Source organism: Amia ocellicauda, chromosome 16 (genome assembly GCF_036373705.1).
Source record: "Amia ocellicauda isolate fAmiCal2 chromosome 16, fAmiCal2.hap1, whole genome shotgun sequence".
NCBI lineage: Eukaryota > Metazoa > Chordata > Actinopteri > Amiiformes > Amiidae > Amia > Amia ocellicauda.
This window is the reverse complement of record NC_089865.1, coordinates 3,962,416-3,983,518: the sequence shown is the minus strand read 5'-3', so window position 1 is coordinate 3,983,518 and position 21,103 is coordinate 3,962,416. Positions and strand designations below refer to the sequence as shown.

At 38.6% G+C, this 21,103-nt stretch overlaps 1 protein-coding gene across 1 annotated transcript; it reads left to right on the top strand.

The window, feature by feature from the left end:
* Positions 1–11,652: 11,652 nt before the first annotated feature.
* insig2 (insulin induced gene 2) lies at positions 11,653–20,451 on the top strand. Its single transcript, XM_066687676.1, has 6 exons — positions 11,653–11,827; positions 13,622–13,975; positions 17,116–17,240; positions 17,482–17,648; positions 17,834–17,933; positions 18,361–20,451. The coding sequence occupies exons 2-6, from the start codon at positions 13,702–13,704 to the stop codon at positions 18,400–18,402; spliced, it is 708 nt and encodes a 235-aa protein (XP_066543773.1). The 5' UTR covers positions 11,653–11,827; positions 13,622–13,701; the 3' UTR covers positions 18,403–20,451.
* Positions 20,452–21,103: the final 652 nt, after the last annotated feature.

Here is a 21,103-nt window from a genome sequence, read left to right as displayed (position 1 = left end):
TCATGTGACCGTCGCTGGCACCTGACCCTGCAAATGCAGCCTTTGATATGAACTTTCATTCTGATCGTCCAAATTAAAGAGCATTATAACTTCCAGGAATAATAATAACTAATTATAACACTATGTAACACAATTTTTGTTCCTGGGTAGTAAGTGTTATTTCCTATTTGTTTTTTTAAATACAGTCTAATCGTAAATCTCGAAAAACATATAAATTCCAAATCTTTTGTAGTCATTTTTGAATTACTTTTTTTTCCTGACTTTATTTGAACGAAAAGACACAAATTCGCCCGTTTTCTCATTGGAAATAGGTACATTTCAAAATATCACTGTCCTGGTCACAAGAGCAAAGTTTGTGGGGAATATAGCCATTACTATACTTTTGAGGCATAAGCAATTAGGAAATAACACTTACTACCTAGAAAAGAAAAAAAAAAGTGTTCCACGGTAATTAATCGCAGTGCAGACTAAAGTAAAGAAAGTGTGTAGCAGGAAAAGTTGAAATATGTTTTCGGGCTTGATAAACCAATGATTACCTTTGACGTGCAGTGCACTTCATATTAAATAATCCTAAGCATTTTCCCCACTATCCATTATTCTAAAATAATATGAATGAATGAATTCATTAATTAATAATTCTGCAACAACAAAAACAATAATAATAATAATAATAATAATAATAATAATAATCCTGCAAGAGGAGCTTAAATACAGTTTTTCATTGCAGAATCATAGATTTATTGTTTCATTTGTGTGCAATAGATGGAAGACTTGCCATACTATCAATTATCTAATCTAAAATGCAACACTTTGAAAAAATAGACAATATATGGACAAGCATTTATCTATCCCTCTGTGCCTCCTCTCGATTGTAAACTTTAACCTCTTTCTTATCAAGTATATATTTTAATTTTTTCAAATGCATAAAACTAATATATTTTTGTATATAAATCTCTCTCTCCCTCTCTCACATACACACACATATGTGACAATTGGTATTTATTGTTGTGCAAAATCTTGGACCTGATCAATCAAAATATTGAAATTAGGTCTTATATTGAAACAATGTAATCAAGACGATTTTTACTTACAGAAAACCCTTTGCAGGTGTAATATGCAATTTGTGTAATTTGTTCTTTACATTTTCTTTTTATAGTTTGCGCTTTCCTAAATACACAGTCACATTGTGTTTCCCAGATTTCACTCTGCCCATTTTGTCTTTTAGTGTGTAAACACAAATACTGGTGACTACGAACACAACATTTAGTATTCAGTAATCACAATGCTCTGCACTGAAGCTTTATTTTCTCTGTATGAAATACATCTGCTAAACACGAGTAACTCCTATAATGACATTTCATTTAGAAACGTCCTTCCTCCTCTTCAGTTCATCAGCTGCCCAAATTGAGTAATGAACTGTGTCCCCCCCATCCTCACATTCCCACCAATGAACACTGATTTCACCTGCTGACAGAGGGCAAAGCTATTATCCCGTTAACAGGCTATAGACAGCAGATCATCAGGAATCAGCTTTAGGCTTCAAATACACATTAAATGAGCAGAGCAGAGACAAAATATGTACATCAAGAAACAAAACTCATCTGCAATTTTGGATTCATAGGAGGAGCTGAATAAATGAATGAACCCTTTTCTGGGTGGTTTGTTAAAGACAGAAAAAGATGTGGAATAATAATAAGAAAACAGTCCTCAAAGGCCCACATGCACTCATGCAATGACCCTGACATAAGAATATAACTAGATATGTGTTTGTGAGTGTGTGTGTTTTAAAGACATTTGCTTTGATGCTTTTACAGAGAAACAAATGTCCCTTTGGAAACTCTTCTCTCTATCATCAATGTTACACTCTCTGCTTGTATAAAAAGCATTTACATTTCACCAGAAATAAACAAATAAACAAACGCTTTTAACAGCTTAATTAATGTAATAATTAATGTCACTATAACAGCCACAAAAAGCATACGTTCTGCATGGGGTTAACCTGGTTTCCAATTGAAATCCCCGTCTGACAGATGCACGGCTACATACCTGATGTATCTGTATTACAGGAGATAGACATTCTATTAAAATGGAAGCTCCCATAATGGACTATGAATCACTGCAGGTAATAGAGATGCCAGCTTGAATGACTGAAAAGCACTACTGAATTCCATTACAGCCTTTTGTTTTTAAATCAGTCATTTTCTTCCTTATATTGAGCTACTTTTGTCTTGACCTGGTCAGGAACCAATTATCACAGCTTAATATCAAAATCTGCTGCCCCAGCTATCTCCCGATCACTTGATACAAGTAGTCCTGGGAACTACCCAGCCGACCATAGCGCTCCCTGATAGTGAATTCCATTTACTACACGGGCTGCATTTTCAATAAATCACTTACCTGTTTATATATAGGTCTCATACTACTGCTTTGTGAGTGATTAATTACGTGCATATTGTCAAGTATGCATTTTAATTTGAAACTGATGTGTTTATCTCACTGGATTCCACGATCAGAACCATTTTATGTAAAACTTGTGTTAATAAATTCCTTTACATTTTTGGAACAACCACAAAGGAACTATAATATATATATTTAGAACTAATCCTATGGAATGTTATTGTTGTACTTTATTTTTATTGGCACTACAGTCTTTTGAATAAAGTAATTATGTGTTGTTGCAGTTATCAGGGTTGTCAGGAGGAGTGCATTGCATCCTTATTGCCATGTAACGTAAGTGTCTCACTTCCTCAATCACTGCCTAACTGAAGACCGTGCTATATGGCAGTGTCACACTCACTGCCTTCCTTACACACTGTGAGTTAATTTCACTTTCATGCACAAAATGTCTTTCGCCATCGATCAGCACTCAAGTGTTGATGGTAACTTTCAGAAAATATTATGCATATGGGTTTCAAACACTGTGCTGTAAATGATATGATGTGGAAAATAGCATAAGATGACATTTGTACACTGATTAGATCGCTTCAGATACTCTACCTTTGCACAGGAAGGGAAACCGAGCTGAAAATCTTTTGTTTGTTATGTAAGTGGCAACAAATATTATTTTTTTCCTGGAATTGAATTTGCACACACTATGCACCGCATAAATAATGTTTTGCATGCTTTTACTTCTTTATTATTTCAGTAGGATTCATTTGGCAGGAACAGAGCAAAACATGGCAGAAATTAAGATTTTTAATGTAAAAATATCCACATTGCTACTCATGTTCATGCAAAACCTACATTCAAACATTTCCAAGCAGTTTTTAATTTTATTCTATTATCTCAAATAACTGGATTCTCAAATACAAACCATTATATAAAGAAATTCAGCAGACTGTTCAGTGCTGGAGACCTGTATCATTTCTTGATTTTTAGGGTCTTGCCTTTGTTTTTTCCTTTTGTACTACAAAGTGCATCCCAAATCCACAGTAAATTAATCAATACGGCACCTATTATGTATGAGTCTCAGGACAAAAGCATGAATATGAAACGCAGTTCTTACTCACCCCCCTCCATCGTTGCACTGAGCAGAGAAGTGTGGGAAATAATACATTATTACAGGCCTGATCTATTCCTGTACTGCTGATAAATAGACATCTCTGGAATTGGACTGAAGTTATAATCCCTAAATTATAATACATGCACAACCCCTACACAGGTTAAATTATATATATATATATATATATATATATATATATATATATATATATATATATATATATATATATATATATATATATATATATATCAGGTCTCTCTCTCTTATAAATATAAATATCAGACACACACATTTGCAAGCAAATTATTTGATGCTTTTGATTTCCCACATTTTATATTATATAGCTCATAAGATCAGTTACTAAACCTACTCAGAAAGGGTTAAGCTATTTTAATGGTGTAAATGAGACTTCAAATAATTAATCAGTGTTAGGAAAGGAAACATTATAATTCTCTGTAATTTCTTGAAGCCTTTTCCCTGGAGTTAACGTACACGTCCTTGAACGCATAGATAATATCTGATATATATGTTGTTTTTCGCATACTGTACATTATAATAGAAAACATGAAGCCCCACGTTTGCAGTCTAATACAAGACTTGCCTTCATCCCAGTTACCGCCTGTTTTCACATCACAGTAGAATGAGCTAAATAATCAGCCTGTGATGGAGGGTCTGTTGCCGCAGCTTGGAAATGAGCAGCTCCTTAATACCGCAATGACAGGTGTAAGATTAACTTTGTTAGGTGTCTACCCATTCATGCAAACCAAATTAAATTAATGGAACAAATTTCCCCCATAATTAAGATAAAAATTCATGTCAGCTGTAACCTTGCTGTACACTAATTATGTACAAATGATTTATCATCTGTTTCGCCCAGAATATTAATCCTCACCTCATTGATAACTGCAGCCCCTGTTAAGAGATGAGAGTTGATTAACAATGACAGAACGAGCAACCGAAGAGTGCAACGCCAACAGCCAATAGAGGCAACTGTGCTTGTCTGCCGTTCTCTTGTTTTATTAAATTAGTCTGCATTGGAGTATATGGAGGTTTAATGAGGGGTACTGAGATTTTTATTAAAGTCACCAATATTTTAACAAAGGGCTGCAATTAACAAATCACTTCAGAGCAATGCATTATTCTGCTCATGAGCATTTATCCTCTTTCTTGTTACATCTTAGCCCAGGTGTTCCACACAGGGGATACTTCTGCTGTCAACCATGCAAAACAAGCAGGATGAAGTGGTGTCCTGATCAGGAGGTCCTGATCCACACTGTCCCTCCTGCTCCGGACGTCCATATCAGAGCAACTGTATGTACTGTGAGGTTTTCAATTCCCAGACATCTCAGTACTTAATTATCAGATGCTATAGTTCCTGCTGTCTCACCTTTGAAATGGAATAACTCTCAAGGAAGAGGATAACATAGCTTGAAAGCTTTTTATCCAGTAAGAAGCTAAGAGCTGGATGAAATGAAAACGTTGACATACCCATGAATCGCAAAGTACAAACCTGTGTCTTACTGCACTTTAATTTAAGGTCAGCAGTCACTGTCCATCGTGAATCAAGATGTGATACAGTACAGCTTTGTCAATTGTGATTGGTGGGTGGGTCAACGTTTTGGTTGGGTCTATCCCTAAGATCCTGTTCCTGGATGTTTTTTCTTTTTTTTTATTGTGTATTTTAATTTGCGAGGGAAAGAAATACATTTTAATATTCGTGTTTATCAGAACATTAAGAGTATTGTTTTTAACCCATTCAACATACATCTGTTAAACCTGTTGGGGGGTTTTCTTCTAATTATGTTTTTAAGACGTGGGCTCTTAATGGATTGTCCTTGTCGTGTATATGGGGGGCTAGCAGATATAGGATTGCTTGTGTTTGTTTGTTTTGAATCTACAAACAGATATGCAAATGTTATGGTCTCAAAGGATTCAACACAATTGCAAAAAGATAACACAACTGTGCAGTGGAAACCAATCCAAAGACCAATCCAAAATGCATTGTTTTCCCATCTGCAATTGTATGCATCGCATTATTTGTGTTGTTATCAATGTGTTCATATTGAAATGAAAGGTGTGATCGTGTATTTTGAGCATTTCCACTAGGTGGTGCAACTAGGACAGTGCATGGTGGAAAAAGACACTGCACCCTGCAAAACATTAAATGCAGATACATATTTACAGTAATATATATATTTAAAACCATGTTTCAATGGCAGAGTCATTTCTCATAGAAATAGTGTACAATCAATATGTTGTCTTAATTTTTTTTTTGTGGTTGGATATTCAAACATACATATTTGTTCTATTGCTTATTTCACGCAAAATAATGAATATGCAGGATAGTAAATGAAGAAATCCCATTTAATGTTACTCGTTTTGTACAGATTATTGCAGGAGGGTGAATCTATTGTAAAAAAAAACTGTAGAGATTAATGCATAACCAAAGGCAATTCAAATATACTGCACCAATAAATAAATATAGTGGGAAAACAATATTTCAGAATCCAGATATGCATATGGCATATCTTAAAATGTCATGCAATTCTGCATTAAATAAATAATCTATCAGTACTTTGTGGAATATTTCAGTTGAAGTAATTTATTAATATGAATTAATTAATAAGTGCTAGAATTATTCAAAACCATGTGCAGTAAATACACTGATATTAATTATTATTACATTTTTGCTGCAGCTCCTTTGTTGTTAATCATTGTGAGTCATCACTTGCTCTCCTTTTATGTACAAACTGCTGGTAAAGAAACAGATATATTTAGGGTAATTTAACCGTCAGTTTACTGTGACTAAAAGTAATGCTCATCTCAGAGTGGAGGCTCTCTTCTCACAAGGAAAGTGGTTTTGAAATAAGGAGGTAGAAGATTGCATCGCCACTCAGGGTTCAGATCAGGTTTGTGCATATCTTTAGGTTTCCCTTGAGAGACTGAGAGAAATGAACCTATTACTCATATTTCTCTATTAATTTCTGCCTTGTCTTTTCTCCTTCAGTGACTCCACAGAGGCACTCACATCGCAAAGCTTAGCAGATGTTTAGCACTGCTACAGAACTTGTCACAAGTAGTTAGAGCTATTTCTTGATCTGCCCTTGCACTGTAGAATTGGGGGCATCCTCTTCCATGTTTCCCTTTTATTGCATTTTAAAAACATTTTAGTGATTCTCTAACGAAGCAGGAACGCTGAGCTCAAAAAATAGAAAGTGGCATCTGCAGTTTTGCACAAGAACTTGGAAGTAAACCAGTTATGAAAATAAAGCCAAATAGTTTGCTGTATATGTACGTATGTTTTTACAGCTTTGAGGCAAAAGATACAAAATGAGAAATAAACTCCCCAAAATATATTACCATCAATGTTGTATTTCATTTGGGGAAACAATGGTAGTGAACCCAAATATTTGATGTGTGGTATATTAAAATATAATAATAATAATAATAATAATAATAATAATAATAATAATAATAATAATAATAATAATAACACACCTTCCATTTTCAAATGTAACAATACAAGTTTATATATACTTTTTGTTTGTTTGCTTAAATACACAAAACTACAACAATAAAATTATAGATTCTCTCACATCCAGACTCTAATCTCAGGTTTCCTTACTCACTTTAAACTCTGCAAAGCAAATTTGGTTTATAGCTGGCACTATTTATTTATTTTTTAAACCAGTAGTTACATTATTTGCCTAACAATGGCTAAATTATATATTTTTTTATTAGTTTTAATGTCCTGTCTATTTCTAAACAAGACCAATCGCCTGTCAGAAGGAAGAGTTCTTTAATACACACTTTTATTGGCATTTGGCATTTGATTCCACCAGGACTAACGTGTCGGGTCGAAGGTTAATTAAAGACAACCAAAGGTCGAGGAGTGATTATGTGAGAGCAGGGGCTGTAATGGGGCGAAGAAACCGACTCGGACGCCAGCCCCGACACAAGATTTATACCAGAGGTTATGACACCGGTACAGATAGTGCTGATAAAAAGGGCCCACGATATTGGACTGAACAGGATGATGAATAGTGTGCTTGACCACCTCACACTTATCGTCGTGAGCCTGTTCCCAGTTTGTGACACCTAATACTGGGGACTTCAGAGCGCGGGACACTTCTATGGGCTCTGAAACATGTGCCCGAAGTCCTGATGACACACTACATTAACTGATAAGCATTGACTGCTCCAAATTAATTCACAGGCAGTAATGTTCCCACTCATAGAGAGATAACAAATCCCAAAGGTAAGGCGATTGCTCCTCACGTCCTCACGTTTGTATTTCTGATAAGGGGCAGGCGACCGCCCGCAAAGTGGGCCACGCTATCTCTGTCTGTTTCCTCCTCGTTAGCTCTGTTTTAGCATTTGCAGGTTAGGCGCCCTTGTCTGTTTTGAGTCGACTCTAGTGTATTGTAAAACACTGGTGGAACATATGGGATATACGACCCACCTCTGGACTGAATTAATCCCCTCATCGCCTCCTTTTATCACGATGTAACTGGCCATGTTTCGGTTGAACTACATCATTTATTTCTATCTTTTTTATGTCTTTTCAGGGTCATGCCGTTCTGTCAAAATCATACCTGTGTGTCACTGCTGAGGTGGCGTAGCTACGAGGAAGTGAGCATCATATACTGTATCTGCAATTAAATTAGTCAAACCTGAAGGCTTATTGTTTTCTTAATTGTTATTTTACCACTTTGTCCTGTTTCTGCTTTTAATGTCATGTCACATACAGATTTCGAACTACAGTAATTGCCTTAGTCTGAAATCCACCCTCGACATGTTTTTTGTTATTAATATTCCTTTCAAGTAACTCATGACTGTTCACTTAACAAATTTGATTTGCTCCAGTATGTGGTCTAATAGGCTTAAGTTATGGAACTAAAGAAATCAAAGTGGATTATGGAAATCCCAGTTCTCCAGTTTGCAATTTATTTTTACACTTATTATAACCCTTATATAGTATTCGTAATACATTCTGTCGGATTATGCTTCTCACTGCACTGTGCCTTCCTTTGAGTTTACATAGATATCTACGGAAATGGCATGTTCTCTCCTTCCAGTAAATGGGCATGTGAAATACTTTAATCTAAAATAACTCGGCAGATAAAGAAGCAGTTCCATTTGCTTTTTTAAGATTGATCCTACTAATATTGATTGACATTGAATAACAACTTCTCTGCTCTTTTCTACTCAGGAATGTTTTGCTTTGTAACTTCATTTACATCCCTACTAAAACCCCTGAATGAAAACACTCTTTAAACTAGAAAACATTCACACAGACAAAGAGGAACTCACACACATTTATTTACATACACACATTCTAACACAAACTCTATACAAAATGCGATGTAAATGCATTGCTTGAAGACTGCACAAAACAGCGCCAGTCAATCTTTAATTAATGTAACAACCCTAAGAGAGAAAGGAGAATCATTCCATTTACATCATATAAATAAATATCTGAAAGAATATCTCTTTATTGTGGAACCACACATGTAATACATATTACTCTTGCAGACCATTGTGTCCAATGCAATGGGAAGAGGGATTGATGGGATACTTTTGTCTGGACTAGTCAAGGCAAGTCAGCACGTGATCAGTAGAGAACCTGTCCAGACACAACTCTGCATTATGCTGTGGTGTGGAGATGACTCACAGATCCCTTTGCTGGCTATCACCATCCCATACATGGCCACTGACAGAGAAATGGGAATACGGGAATACCCATCTGAATAAAGGACACTTGCTCCAAAAAGCTAGAAGTGGGGAAACAGTATCCGCATTATGCATTTAAATGTCTGACAATGCATGTGCTAAGGAGTAATTTGCATATCACTATGGCAGTAGCCTGTGTGGAAACCCATACACATATCCTGCCGCCTTTGCCAGTGACTGCCAGGACTCCTGCCCCTTAAAAAGGCTCCACGTTTGAATCTCCAGCCATCGTGCACTTCGGTGACTTGAGTGGTCTGTTTGAATTTCCGTGGGTGTCTATTTACTTGCGCACATCTCTGTATATATGTTTATACATACTCCATTCGGAGACACTTGTTTAATCAATGTTATTCAGTACATGCTTTTAATTACAAGGTCCCTATTACTGAAAAAAAACTAATAGCAAAATGCAATTAGCCAGAGTAATAATGAGCTAATTGGTTACTAATTAGAATCAACAGCACAACAGTCACTTGTCATTTGGAATGATGGTGCTGGCTGTAAGTAGCTTAGGAGGGGAAAGGCTAAATTATAGCTGAGGATAAACAATGAAGATTTGTAAAGCCTTGTGTTTTTGAATTTTGTATGTATTAATTACAAGGGGTTTATACTAGATTGTTGACAGTGTAACAACAAAGCCCATTAAAAAAATAGATATTTTAAAACAGTTATCATTAGTCCTTTACTTAGGGAGAAAACATTTCTATTGCAATTAGATTTGCTACTCAGATTAACTCGCTGTATAAAACAACCATGTTTTGTATTATGTATTTCCTTTCTAAATTAATTAAAATGTTAAAAGGATCAGTCTAGAAAATATTTTGTTTGACATATTGTGCTTTTCATTCCACATACACAGTCTTTGACTGTTGCATTAATTAAATACAGCTTTTAATTACATGAAAAACATTCTGGTTTGAAAACATAAATAGATCAAAATGAAGAGTTCAGAACTTGTACATTTATATCTGGTGATGCGTATGACTTTTATATTTTACACACACACACAGTATAATACCATCATCAATAAGTATTGATTAATCTGTTTGTTTGTCTCCTTGAAAAATGTGCATGTGAATCTGACAGTTTGTTTGTAGTGAGGGCCATGGCCTGTTTACTAATATTTATTGATTACTATCTAAGAGGATTATTCAAAACCACGTTCAGTAATTGTGCTGATATTAATAACGTTGATACATTTAAGATTGTTTTGATCCATAAAACAAATTAAAACAGATAACTCGTCTTTCTGAATAAACTCAGAATTAAATACTGGTAGTAATTAAATTTAACACAGACTTCATTCTAAATTACATTTTTTTCCACACAGCATCACTCTTACAATCCAGTGAATAAAGTATTACATATTATTTTGTAATGGAAAAGAGTTGTAGTAAAGCACAGATTATTTATTTATTAATTAGCAGGTTCCCTTACCCAAGCAGACATCCATTGTCACCGAAAATACACAGAACATAATGCATAAAAAGCAAGCTATTACAATATCTCAATTTTAAATATGCACAAATATATTCTGCTCAGACTGTAAAAGCACCCCTGATTAAATCTGTAATGACAATCGACAGGGATACTTGTGTGACAGGTTGGATAGAGTTTCTGCATTTGCAAATCTATATATGTCACAAATGCAAATATGTACAATGATGAGAAACTTCATATTGCTGTGTGTCATTCAGAGTATTCTTACACAGCACAGCTAGCCTGGCCTGCTAGTCCGATGCGTGTAAAAATGCAGAAGCACTAACAATAAGCCCAGTGGGAAACTGCAGCTCTATAAATAAAGTATTTTGAGAAGTGGATAAGTAACAGTACATTTAAAAGGGGAAAATAGCAATATCATGCCTGTCCCTCTTTAAACCCCATCTCTGCCAAGTGCAATCTTGGCATAACCCGACTCGAATGATGTGCTCAAATTCCATCTATTACCATGCTAACAAGATGTGGGCTGACAGGGATGCCAACTCTAAGAGCATGAAAATCACCAGGCAGATGTAAACCAAGTCATGAATTTCCGAGAAAGGATATGATGATAGGCAAAGCAAAATATTGTTTACAGCCCAAGGAGGGAAGGCACAGTAGTCGGTTTTGAGAAACCCATTCCAGCAGTGTCTAACTATGTTATCCTGGCTACACAATTTAGTCATGGTGGTGCCTTCCCAAAGCCAGGCGTTCTGTATTCTGGTTGCATACACTCCCCTCTTAAATACTTCAGACCTCTGGGGATTTGTTACTGGTCGTGAACTGTCTGCTTTTTATCACCACCAGCCATGGGCTTTTAAAAAAACATGAGTAGTAGTAAGCAGCTCTGAAATAATACTGTCTGCTCTGTGCAACATAATAACGGGCCACCGCTAGGAAATGACGTCACGCAGCCGCACTCTGATTGGCTGCCCGGCTCTCCAGACGTCGCTGACTGACGTGGTGACGTGATCGGCGGAGCTGCGGAAAACAACAAACTTTCATCGGCGGAGAGACCCATCAAACTGCGCTTTAAAAGTTCAATTAAAGCAGCCGGCGAGTGTCATGTCATTAGATTAGCCGAGGACTGGAGGCGGTTGAGCGATTAATACGGTAAGGACTGTGCGGAGGGGCAGAAATGCGGATATCTCTGTGCGGTGGCAGCGAGTCTTCATCGAAAGACGGGCGCTCGGAGGACCGGTTTAATCCCCAGTTCATGCCCACTTCCCCCGGGATGTCCAGGTCTTTTCCCGGCCCTGTCATTAACCGTCTTAACACTTATTAGCGAAATGCAAGGCCAGCGGAAGAAGACGAGCGGACCCTGGTGTGTCGGGCCTGCTCTGCGTGTCGAGGCCTGTGCTCATTCAGGAGACTGAAACAGACCCGGCTGCAACATTGTTATTAAACAGTGCAGCCGGTGCATTTAATTTCACTGCATATATCTGTCTCTTTAATTGGCAATGGCATGTGTTGGCAAAATGGCACAGTGCTGTGGTGTTTGGTGATTGACAGGTGTGACGCTGCGCTCATTGTGACAGCTGGGCTGGTGCTGCAACTGCTTCAATAAAAAGCAAACAACAACACGGCATTTTGATCGTGTGCACGTCTCCCCCTGTTTGCACGGATAATTGCACTGTTTCTCCTGTTCAACAATGCATAGGGGTGTTAGTAGGACATTCATATTATGCAACTAGGTAGGATTTAAAATAGATCTAGATGCAAGGAGAGAAAGCTGTGTAAAGCATAAGCGCACGTAGTTTCAATAAAAATAAAACGCAAATTGAATGTAACCTTTCTGGTTGTGTCTGTAATGCATACAATGTGCAGGGAAACCGAAATTAAAACAAAAAGGAGCTGCAACTATTGGGTAGTGCTTGTTTCCAGTGACATACCGTAATTATGGGAGAAATAAAAAGTGCTCTGTTGATCTGCCCTTTTGCACACTATCTGCGTCATCCTAAATGTTTATGTTTGTCAGTCGTCGACTTTGATCCGACATTTTCATAGAAAAGTAGCTCCGGTGGACTTGTGCCAGTGTGAGTCTCCAGCTGTGTGCAGATCTGAGTTGCAGAAACGGCTTCTACTCCGCCATTTCAATTAAAAACATGCTTATATTGAGGCACTACTTCCAATAGACCTTAGTAGTATGTCACATTGAGGGCACAAGTTTGTTGACAGTGCACAAAATTATAAAATAACTTAACACTTTGTTGGTAACAACTTTAATCTAGTTGATTTAATAATCAGTGTTGTGCAAATGTGTCTGGGTGCATCCTATTGAAACACTTATGATCCAGTACAAAAGTGGATGGATTACATGTATGACATTTCTCATGGTTAGGACATGCATATTTACTTACATGGCGGATTCAAGAACGATTGAACTCTACTGGAAAAGTATTGCTCCTTTTCTAATTGTTCCCTGTGTCATTTTAGCATTGCAGTTGGCATATAAATGGTTAAATGGGTATACTCCATTTAAATCTGTACTTTGGAAGCGTTACTCAATGTTAATCCACCTATTTTTGAATGCAAAAAAAGTTATACAGAGTGTGAAATTGTAGATGTTTCAGATACATTGTTTCGACACAGCTGGCATTCAGTGTCATCCCAACAAAACGGTTTCTGTGAGATATTTAAGTTGTATTTCTTCACCTGTCCAGACAGCATACAATAAGATTCGGTATGCCTATAGAGCTTGGCCAGCTGGAACACATTCTCCTGTTTTCTTTATTGTTCATTGGTAGTATATCTTTGATTTGTTAAATTCAAAAGGTTGAGCACGCAGCCTACACAGTGTATCCCCAAAGAAGTTCACAAGAAAAAGAGCGGGACAAGGGAAATGGAACAATACAGAACATCTTGTCCTTCTTCACATGCAGTATCTGTGTTTGTTGTTGCCTTTAGACTTGCACGATGTCTGACAGCATCAAACACTCGGGTGGCTAGAGGAGGTGCACCTCACCTTTCTGCAAGAAACAGCCCACATGGCCAAATCACCGACTGCCACGACTGAAGTGTCCAAGATGAGAGAACCGCAGCCTGTGCCGAAGATCCGAGGGCCGTACATCTCGGTCATAACCAACAGCACCATGAACTTGATCATCAGGGGGGTGATGCTGTTTTCCATCGGCGTCTTCCTGGCGCTGGTGTTGAACCTGCTGCAGGTCCAGAGGAACGTCACCCTCTTCCCCCCCGACGTGATCGCCAGTATCTTCTCCTCGGCGTGGTGGGTGCCCCCGTGCTGTGGAACTGCCTCAGGTAGGCCAGAAGTAGTTCTTCTGAAGGACAGGGATTGTGATCTGAGAGGCTCGTTTGGCTTTTAGTGGGTAAGAACATAAGGAAGTGTCCAATCGAGAGAAGGCCATTTACCCCATTGTTATTGTTTGGTGTCCATTAATAACTAAGTGATCCAAGGATCCTATCCAGTCTGTTTTTGAATGTTCCCAAATTGTCTCTTCAGCCACATCGCTGGGGAGTTTGTTCAGATTGTGACGCCTCTCTGTGTGAAGAAGTGTCTCCTGTTTTCTGTCTTGAATGCCTTGCAGCCCAATTTCCATTTGTGTCCCCGGGTGCGTGTGTCCCTGCTGATCTGGAAAAGCTCCTCTGGTTTGATGTGGTCGTTGCCTTTCATGATTTTGAAGACTTGGATCAAGTCCCCACGTAGTCTCCTCTGTTCCAGGGTGAAAAGGTTCAGGTCCCTCAGTCTCTCAGTAGGAAATTCCTTTCAGACCTGGAATAAGTCTGGTTGCTCTCCTCTGAACTGCCTCCAAAGCAGCGATTTCTTTCTTTAAGTGTAGCTAGGCCATGAAACATACACAGCACAGGATGATTGTGAGAGGGATTCATATATTATTTAAATGCAAAACAAACTTTAAGTAGTCCTTTAATTGCATCCCTTTTTTTTCTTTTCTCTCCTAACACTGAGATGTTCTCCGTGTCAATCGATTGTGCTGCTACCCCAAAGCGCAACAGAAACATGAACACAGTAAACTCTTAAGAACTGCATGAGACAGCTTTAGTAAATCAATGAGTTTTGTTTCTGCCTGTGCCAACTCAAAATCCGCCGTCTCATCCCTAAACCTTTAGAAACTCTCCAGCTTATTTCGCTTTGGCCGAAGACCTTTCTTGATCCACTGTGACGCCCCTCGCAAATGCACACCTGTTCTTGCCAAACAGCTGGGACTCGGCCTCTCCAGACAAAGGGCTTTTCCAACCTCCCCGAGACCTTTTCAGCCAACCCCTGTATACTTCTTTTATTCACCCTAAAGCACTGTCATTGTATCTGATTATTTAAAGGACTAATAAGAACATAAGAGAGTGTCCAATCGAGAGGAGGCCATTCGACCCATCATGCTCGTTTGGTGTCCATTAATAACTAAGTGATCCAAGGATCCTATCCAGTCTGTTTTTGAATGTTCCCAAATTATCTCTTCAGCCACATCGCTGGGGAGTTTGTTCAGATTGTGACGCCTCTCTGTGTGAAGAAGTGTCTCCTGTTTTCTGTCTTGAATGCCTTGAAGCCCAATTTCCATTTGTGTCCCGGGTGCGTGTGTCCCTGCTGATCTGGAAAAGCTCCTCTGGTTTGATGTGGTCGATGCCTTTCATGATTTTGAAGACTTGGATCAAGTCCCCACGTAGTCTCCTCTGTTCCAGGGTGAAAAGGTTCAGTTCCCTCAATCCTGTAGCCCAATCATGTAGGATTTGAATGTTGGATATCGCATTGGGAGATTTTGAGGCTAATAACTGCTTTGTACCACATTGAAATGGTTCTGAATTTCTTGGGAGGTCACTTGATGTACAAAACCCTTGTAAAGACTGACTTGGCCAGTAGCTAGGCTTACAGGTTTCCGCTCGCTTAGCCCGAGTATTAGCAGCAGATGATTGGACACTGGTTATACGCATTTAATAGTTTTAATTCGGCACAAATTACTAAGCTCTCAGGAGGGCGTGTGCAGGTTTACAAGATAGAAGAGACTTAACAGGATTGAATAGTCAAAGCATACTTCTTGGGCTCGGTGGAGGTAACATTTGACACATGGTATTTGCGCATGTAGTGGAAAAGGAAAATGATCGCTCTGAATGTATTACGTCTGTATGGCTGGGCTCGAACTCCTGGAGAAGTTTAATCCTTCACTCTTTAACGGCCTAATATATACTGTATTTCCTGTTCACTGCACCGTCACAGATTCGATCCAGTTGCTCCAAATGTCCAAACAAGACCTCCCACAACCGAGCACGGCTCCCCTTTCACATCCCACTGACCCACGTAATCCGTAATTTCCTAGAAGATACTCTCACTGCGACTCCCCCAGTCCAGTCACACACGCCTGTTTTCACCCCAGACTGGCTTATACGAGGTCAGCAGCGTGCTGCGGATCACGCATCGAAATATGACTTTTCAGACTCCAGCGCAGTTCGGAAAGAGACGACACCCTCTGCCGCGGATCTGCTGACACCTCAGTGCTCGGCGTTTCTTCCCCTCATCTCCCTCCCGGCGGTTTCTGTGTGCGACGCTGCCTGTTGCCGCCAGACAGGTTCGGCGTTGACCTGTCTATTAGCAGATTGACGCGCCGTCCTCCTCATTCATAATTGATGTGACACTCGCCTTAAGTTATGAAACTCGCCTGCTCGGTTTACAGTGAGCTGCTGTTTTAAGGGTGTTGCATCTTGTGCCCTCGGGGGGCTTTCTATACAATGACAGATTGATAGCGATGTTTTCAGGGCGTATGTTTTTATATAGTTTTAAATAAAATATGTATGAACGTCATCTGATTCCAGAAAGTGTTTTCCTTCAGTCTTAAATGCACTTTTAGAGTCTTTTTCCTGATTCTTGTCTGTGATTGAATTGCCATCTACTTTTTCTCTTATTGAACTTTGCTTCGTTTTTTTGTTTAGTTTATTAAAAGTTGTACCATTTCTGCTGGGTGGTGAATTAACTTTTTGACATTGGCTTTCTAAATTATGCAAATCCAGAGATTTAACTGGGTCTGATAAAGCTCACGGTAAGTGGATTACGTTTAATTAGCTTAATAGTTTGTCTCCATAAACTTATCTCCTGATCCCTGCTTGGGAATGTAAGGCACTTGGTTTTTTTTATTAAGATAAACACTTACAGATTCTTGGCACAGGGCTTCTGAAGATTATTGCACAGCAGTCATTTTTACCCTTTAAACAAAGATGGTCTGTGCTGCATATGGGGGGGAAACACACACACACACACACACACACACACACACACACACACACACACACACAAAACAGCAGGTCATAAGCCACAGTGATACAAATATTGTATTATTGTGCGCTGCTGGATGAGAATAACTCCTAGGACCACAAGAGTACCAGGGAGGTCAGTATAATCTCTCTCTCTCTCTCTCTCTCTCGTTCTTTTTCCACAGCTGTAATAGGGTTATTGTACCCCTGCATTGACAACCAGCTCGGAGAGCCGCACAAGTTTAAGAGAGAGTGGTCCAGTGTGATGCGCTGTGTGGCGGTGTTCGTGGGCATCAACCACGCCAGTGCTGTATCCTTCTGTCTATTATTCTATATCTGTTCTCAGCATGTGAATTTCTTTATTTAAGGCCACAGAGATGGGATATGGAAGAGGATGTGTTGTTTAGTAAACGCTGAGAGAGGCAGTGTTTAATCAACTTTTTTTTTTCGTGAATCAGTCCATGGCAGTTTGGGTTTCTTTGCCGCGCCCAAGAAACGACAAAACCTGAATCGAAATCCAGACTTACGTACCTTAACGATTTATTTTCCAGAAAGTAGATTTTGCCAACAACATGCAGCTGTCTCTGACCCTGGCAGCCCTGTCTATCGGCCTGTGGTGGACCTTTGACCGATCCCGCAGTGGGTTCGGACTCGGGATAGGCATCGCGTTCCTTGCCACCCTAACCACTCAGTTACTAGTATATAACGGTGTTTTTCAGTAAGTATCCACTGTCAGTCACTCGCTTGAATCTCCCTCATCGTTTGATTGTAGGAAATATAGAAAAGGACGAGAAATGGCTTGTATCTTCTTTAACGGCCAATTCCACCAAGATAACTCGGAGAACTAGGACTTCATATCCAGATGTTGTTTATCTAACTGTTCCGTTTGTGTCTTTATTTAAGGTACACTTCTCCAGATTTTCTATATGTACGGTCCTGGTTACCCTGCATATTTTTTGCTGGAGGAATTACGATGGGAAATATAGGACGCCAGCTAGCCATGGTAAGAATACTTTGAAAGATATTATTTTAATATTAGGTAGTTATTTAGTCAAGATAATCTGTGGTGAGCGATTAGTTTGAATCAATTCTAAATAAAATTACTACGACAACTATCATTGTTAGCCAACATACAATTACAGAGAAATTGTGTCCAGTTGTTGTTACAATTAGAATGACATTACATTAATTACAACATGCTGGGGAGGAGTCTATAAATCTATACACTATATTAATGTTTTGCTCCATTTTGCATAGTATAAAGTTACAAGCCTTTGGTAGTTCGTAGCTTGTGAATCTCAGTAAGTCACCTGGCCATAATCTGAGCACAGGTGATGTATTATAATATGTACTAAATGTAAAACGTTTTAATTATTATATGTCAGCCTGGAATATATTTTTTATGCCTTTTTTTTCTTTTCTTTGAACAGTATGAATGCAAAGTTGTTCAAGAAAAGACGCATCAAGACTGAAGAAATGTAGGGCCATTTAGGTTGTTTTCATTTAATTACATTTTTATTTTTTGAAGTTTTAATTTCAATTGGGGACATACCAAATGTGTGTGTATGTATTTGTATGTGTGTATATGTTTATATCTAATCATGCACACACACATATAAAATGATTGAAATTGAATTTGACTGTAAAATTGCAGTTGCTGCAGTTTTGGATGTGATTCTCTACCACGCAATCTGTGATTGCTGCTTTACAATATTGTGTAGATCGGGCAGCGTTCATCGGTGTGCAGTCGGACGCACACATCACTCGGACAGATGGGTATCCTTTACAATGTATCTCATGACTTGAGACGTTGGGCTGTGTTGTGCCAAAGCAATGGGATTGAAAGAGACATATCTTAATAATAAATAAAAACTTTGCTGTAGAAGTAGTATTAGTCATTTGTAAACAATATATTGCTCAGTTTACCTCTATATGTAGGTCTTTATTTCAGAAATGCATATCTATATTATTTTCTGCATGAAGACACTGTTCTGGTGTTTTGCGCTTTACTATTAGTCTCTCTGTACCTCGAGTCAATAGGTCGGCCTAAGAGATCCCTGGGGGATATGCTTGTGTGATTTAATTCTCTTTGCCACAAAGGGAGATATTTTACGTTTTTTCTAAGTGTGTGCATAGTAAACATACTTGAACAGTGTTGAACTCAATGTGCACTAAGGAAGAGGTGACGTACGTTGAAGTAGTCTTTTAGAAGTTAGTTTTTACTCTGTGTGCAACCAATGATACCTGACTCAGTACCAGGTCAGACACATGCTTCCGGTCTGGTGGTCTTCACATGAAATTGAAGACGGGGATCGCTTCTCTCACCTACCCACGCTTAGCTGTACATTTGGGATTAAAACAATAAGGGATTTAATCAGATTTATTGTGTCTTTGGTTTTGTGCATTGTTTATTAAACACGAGTGGAACATTCCCTTAGTGGTGAGTACGGTACAGTTTTTAGCTCATTTAGAAAACAAAAAAATGAAATAAATGATGAAACATTGATATCATTTGCATAATATTGCTGTTACTCATGCATGGCAAGCGAGCCAATGCAAATGGATGAAAATGGCAAAAACGAGCTTCACAACTGATGGAGAGAAAAAAACCTGACAAGTATGTCATACATCATAAAAAAATATGGGAGGTGTTCATAGTTGGACGAGCTGCAATAGGTCAACGATGGAGAGGAGGTGTAGTAAATAAAAGGCTCTGTTTCCAGTCTTGATTCACAATTTCTTATTCAGAGACCTCTTGACAGATATTTGCTTTAACGGGTGAACTGATTGGGTTGAATGTTTTGTGTGTGTCGTCGTCCCCATTTATGTCAATTTGACCTTAAAATCAAATGATGAAGATGCCTTTAGTGTTGATGTTTTTCTTTGCACACTATTATGTTTACAATCTTTATTCTAGTACTGATAATATTCGGGACATCACGGTGCAAACATCCAGTTTATTTCATGCATTAATGCTCACAGCACGACATTCCCTCTTTGTTAAAGTAATGGCCCTTCTACTAAAGACATTAAGACACTAGGGGCCTCTCCTCAAATTCTCCCTCTCACTGGTGCTGAAGAAACAACTAGGACTCGGTTTCGCTGCAGAGCAGAATACGAATTTGTATCATACTCCGCGATTCTCAACGGCGACGATCGGGAGCGAAGGCCCCATCGAGGATTTAATCAGAGCTCTACTGAAGTGTTTATTCAGGGATTCATTTTTCCTCCCACAGTCCTCAGCAGTTAGTGTTTGGCATGGAAAAGCTTCTCTGCCGGACAGATTAAGTACTTTCAGATGTTCACGGCACAGACTTCAATATGAATACTGGACTCTGTTTTTTAAGGCGTGTTTTATGACTGAAACCATTGCCCTGGTCCACACGGGGAGTTATTAATGTACATATTTGTTTAAAGCATCCAAATCCAGTATATACACATTTATTTTCTCTTATTGTTTTACAAACTCTTTTGTGCATATGTCATTTCCTCCTTTGTATTAAATTATATATTCACAAGAATCATGAATTTTCCTGTTTGTTTCTTTCAAAAAAATATAATAGTCATTTTTGGAAACCTTGCAATAAAAAGCTTCGCTGGAGAGTCCAAATAAAGAGCTGCGGTGTCTCTCCTCAGAGTTTATTGCTTTCTCATCATGGACGATGGGACGACGTGTCGTTTTTTTCTAACCCCCCAGCAGTGCTGCTGTATGCAGATCGGGCCCTTATTTGCAGTTTAATCGCCATGCTTACTCCTCCGTGTACAGGGGAAGGGACCAGCAGGACATGAATCAGCATAAACGCCTCGGCATTGCTTCTGTGCTCTTAATGTAGATTAATGTTACCTGCTTCCGACTGCCTGCTCTTATGGGTGCAAATAATTAAGATTAATAATCCGGATTAAAAGCCCTGTTGTGTGCAGAACGCCATACAATTTGCCTTAAAGAGAATTTAATGGGTGAAAGCTCCAAGGACAGTTTTGGGTACTATTATTGTTATTATTATTATTAAAGACTGAAGACCAGTGCTTTGTGGATCTAGATGCTAGAAATGGGAAAACACGGCTACAATTGTCTATATTTTGTTCCGTAATTAAATGTTTGTATTTGATTCCTGCAGTTTATGTATTCAAAGTCCTTTAACGTGCTCAGCAAATATTGTTTTTGCATTAATC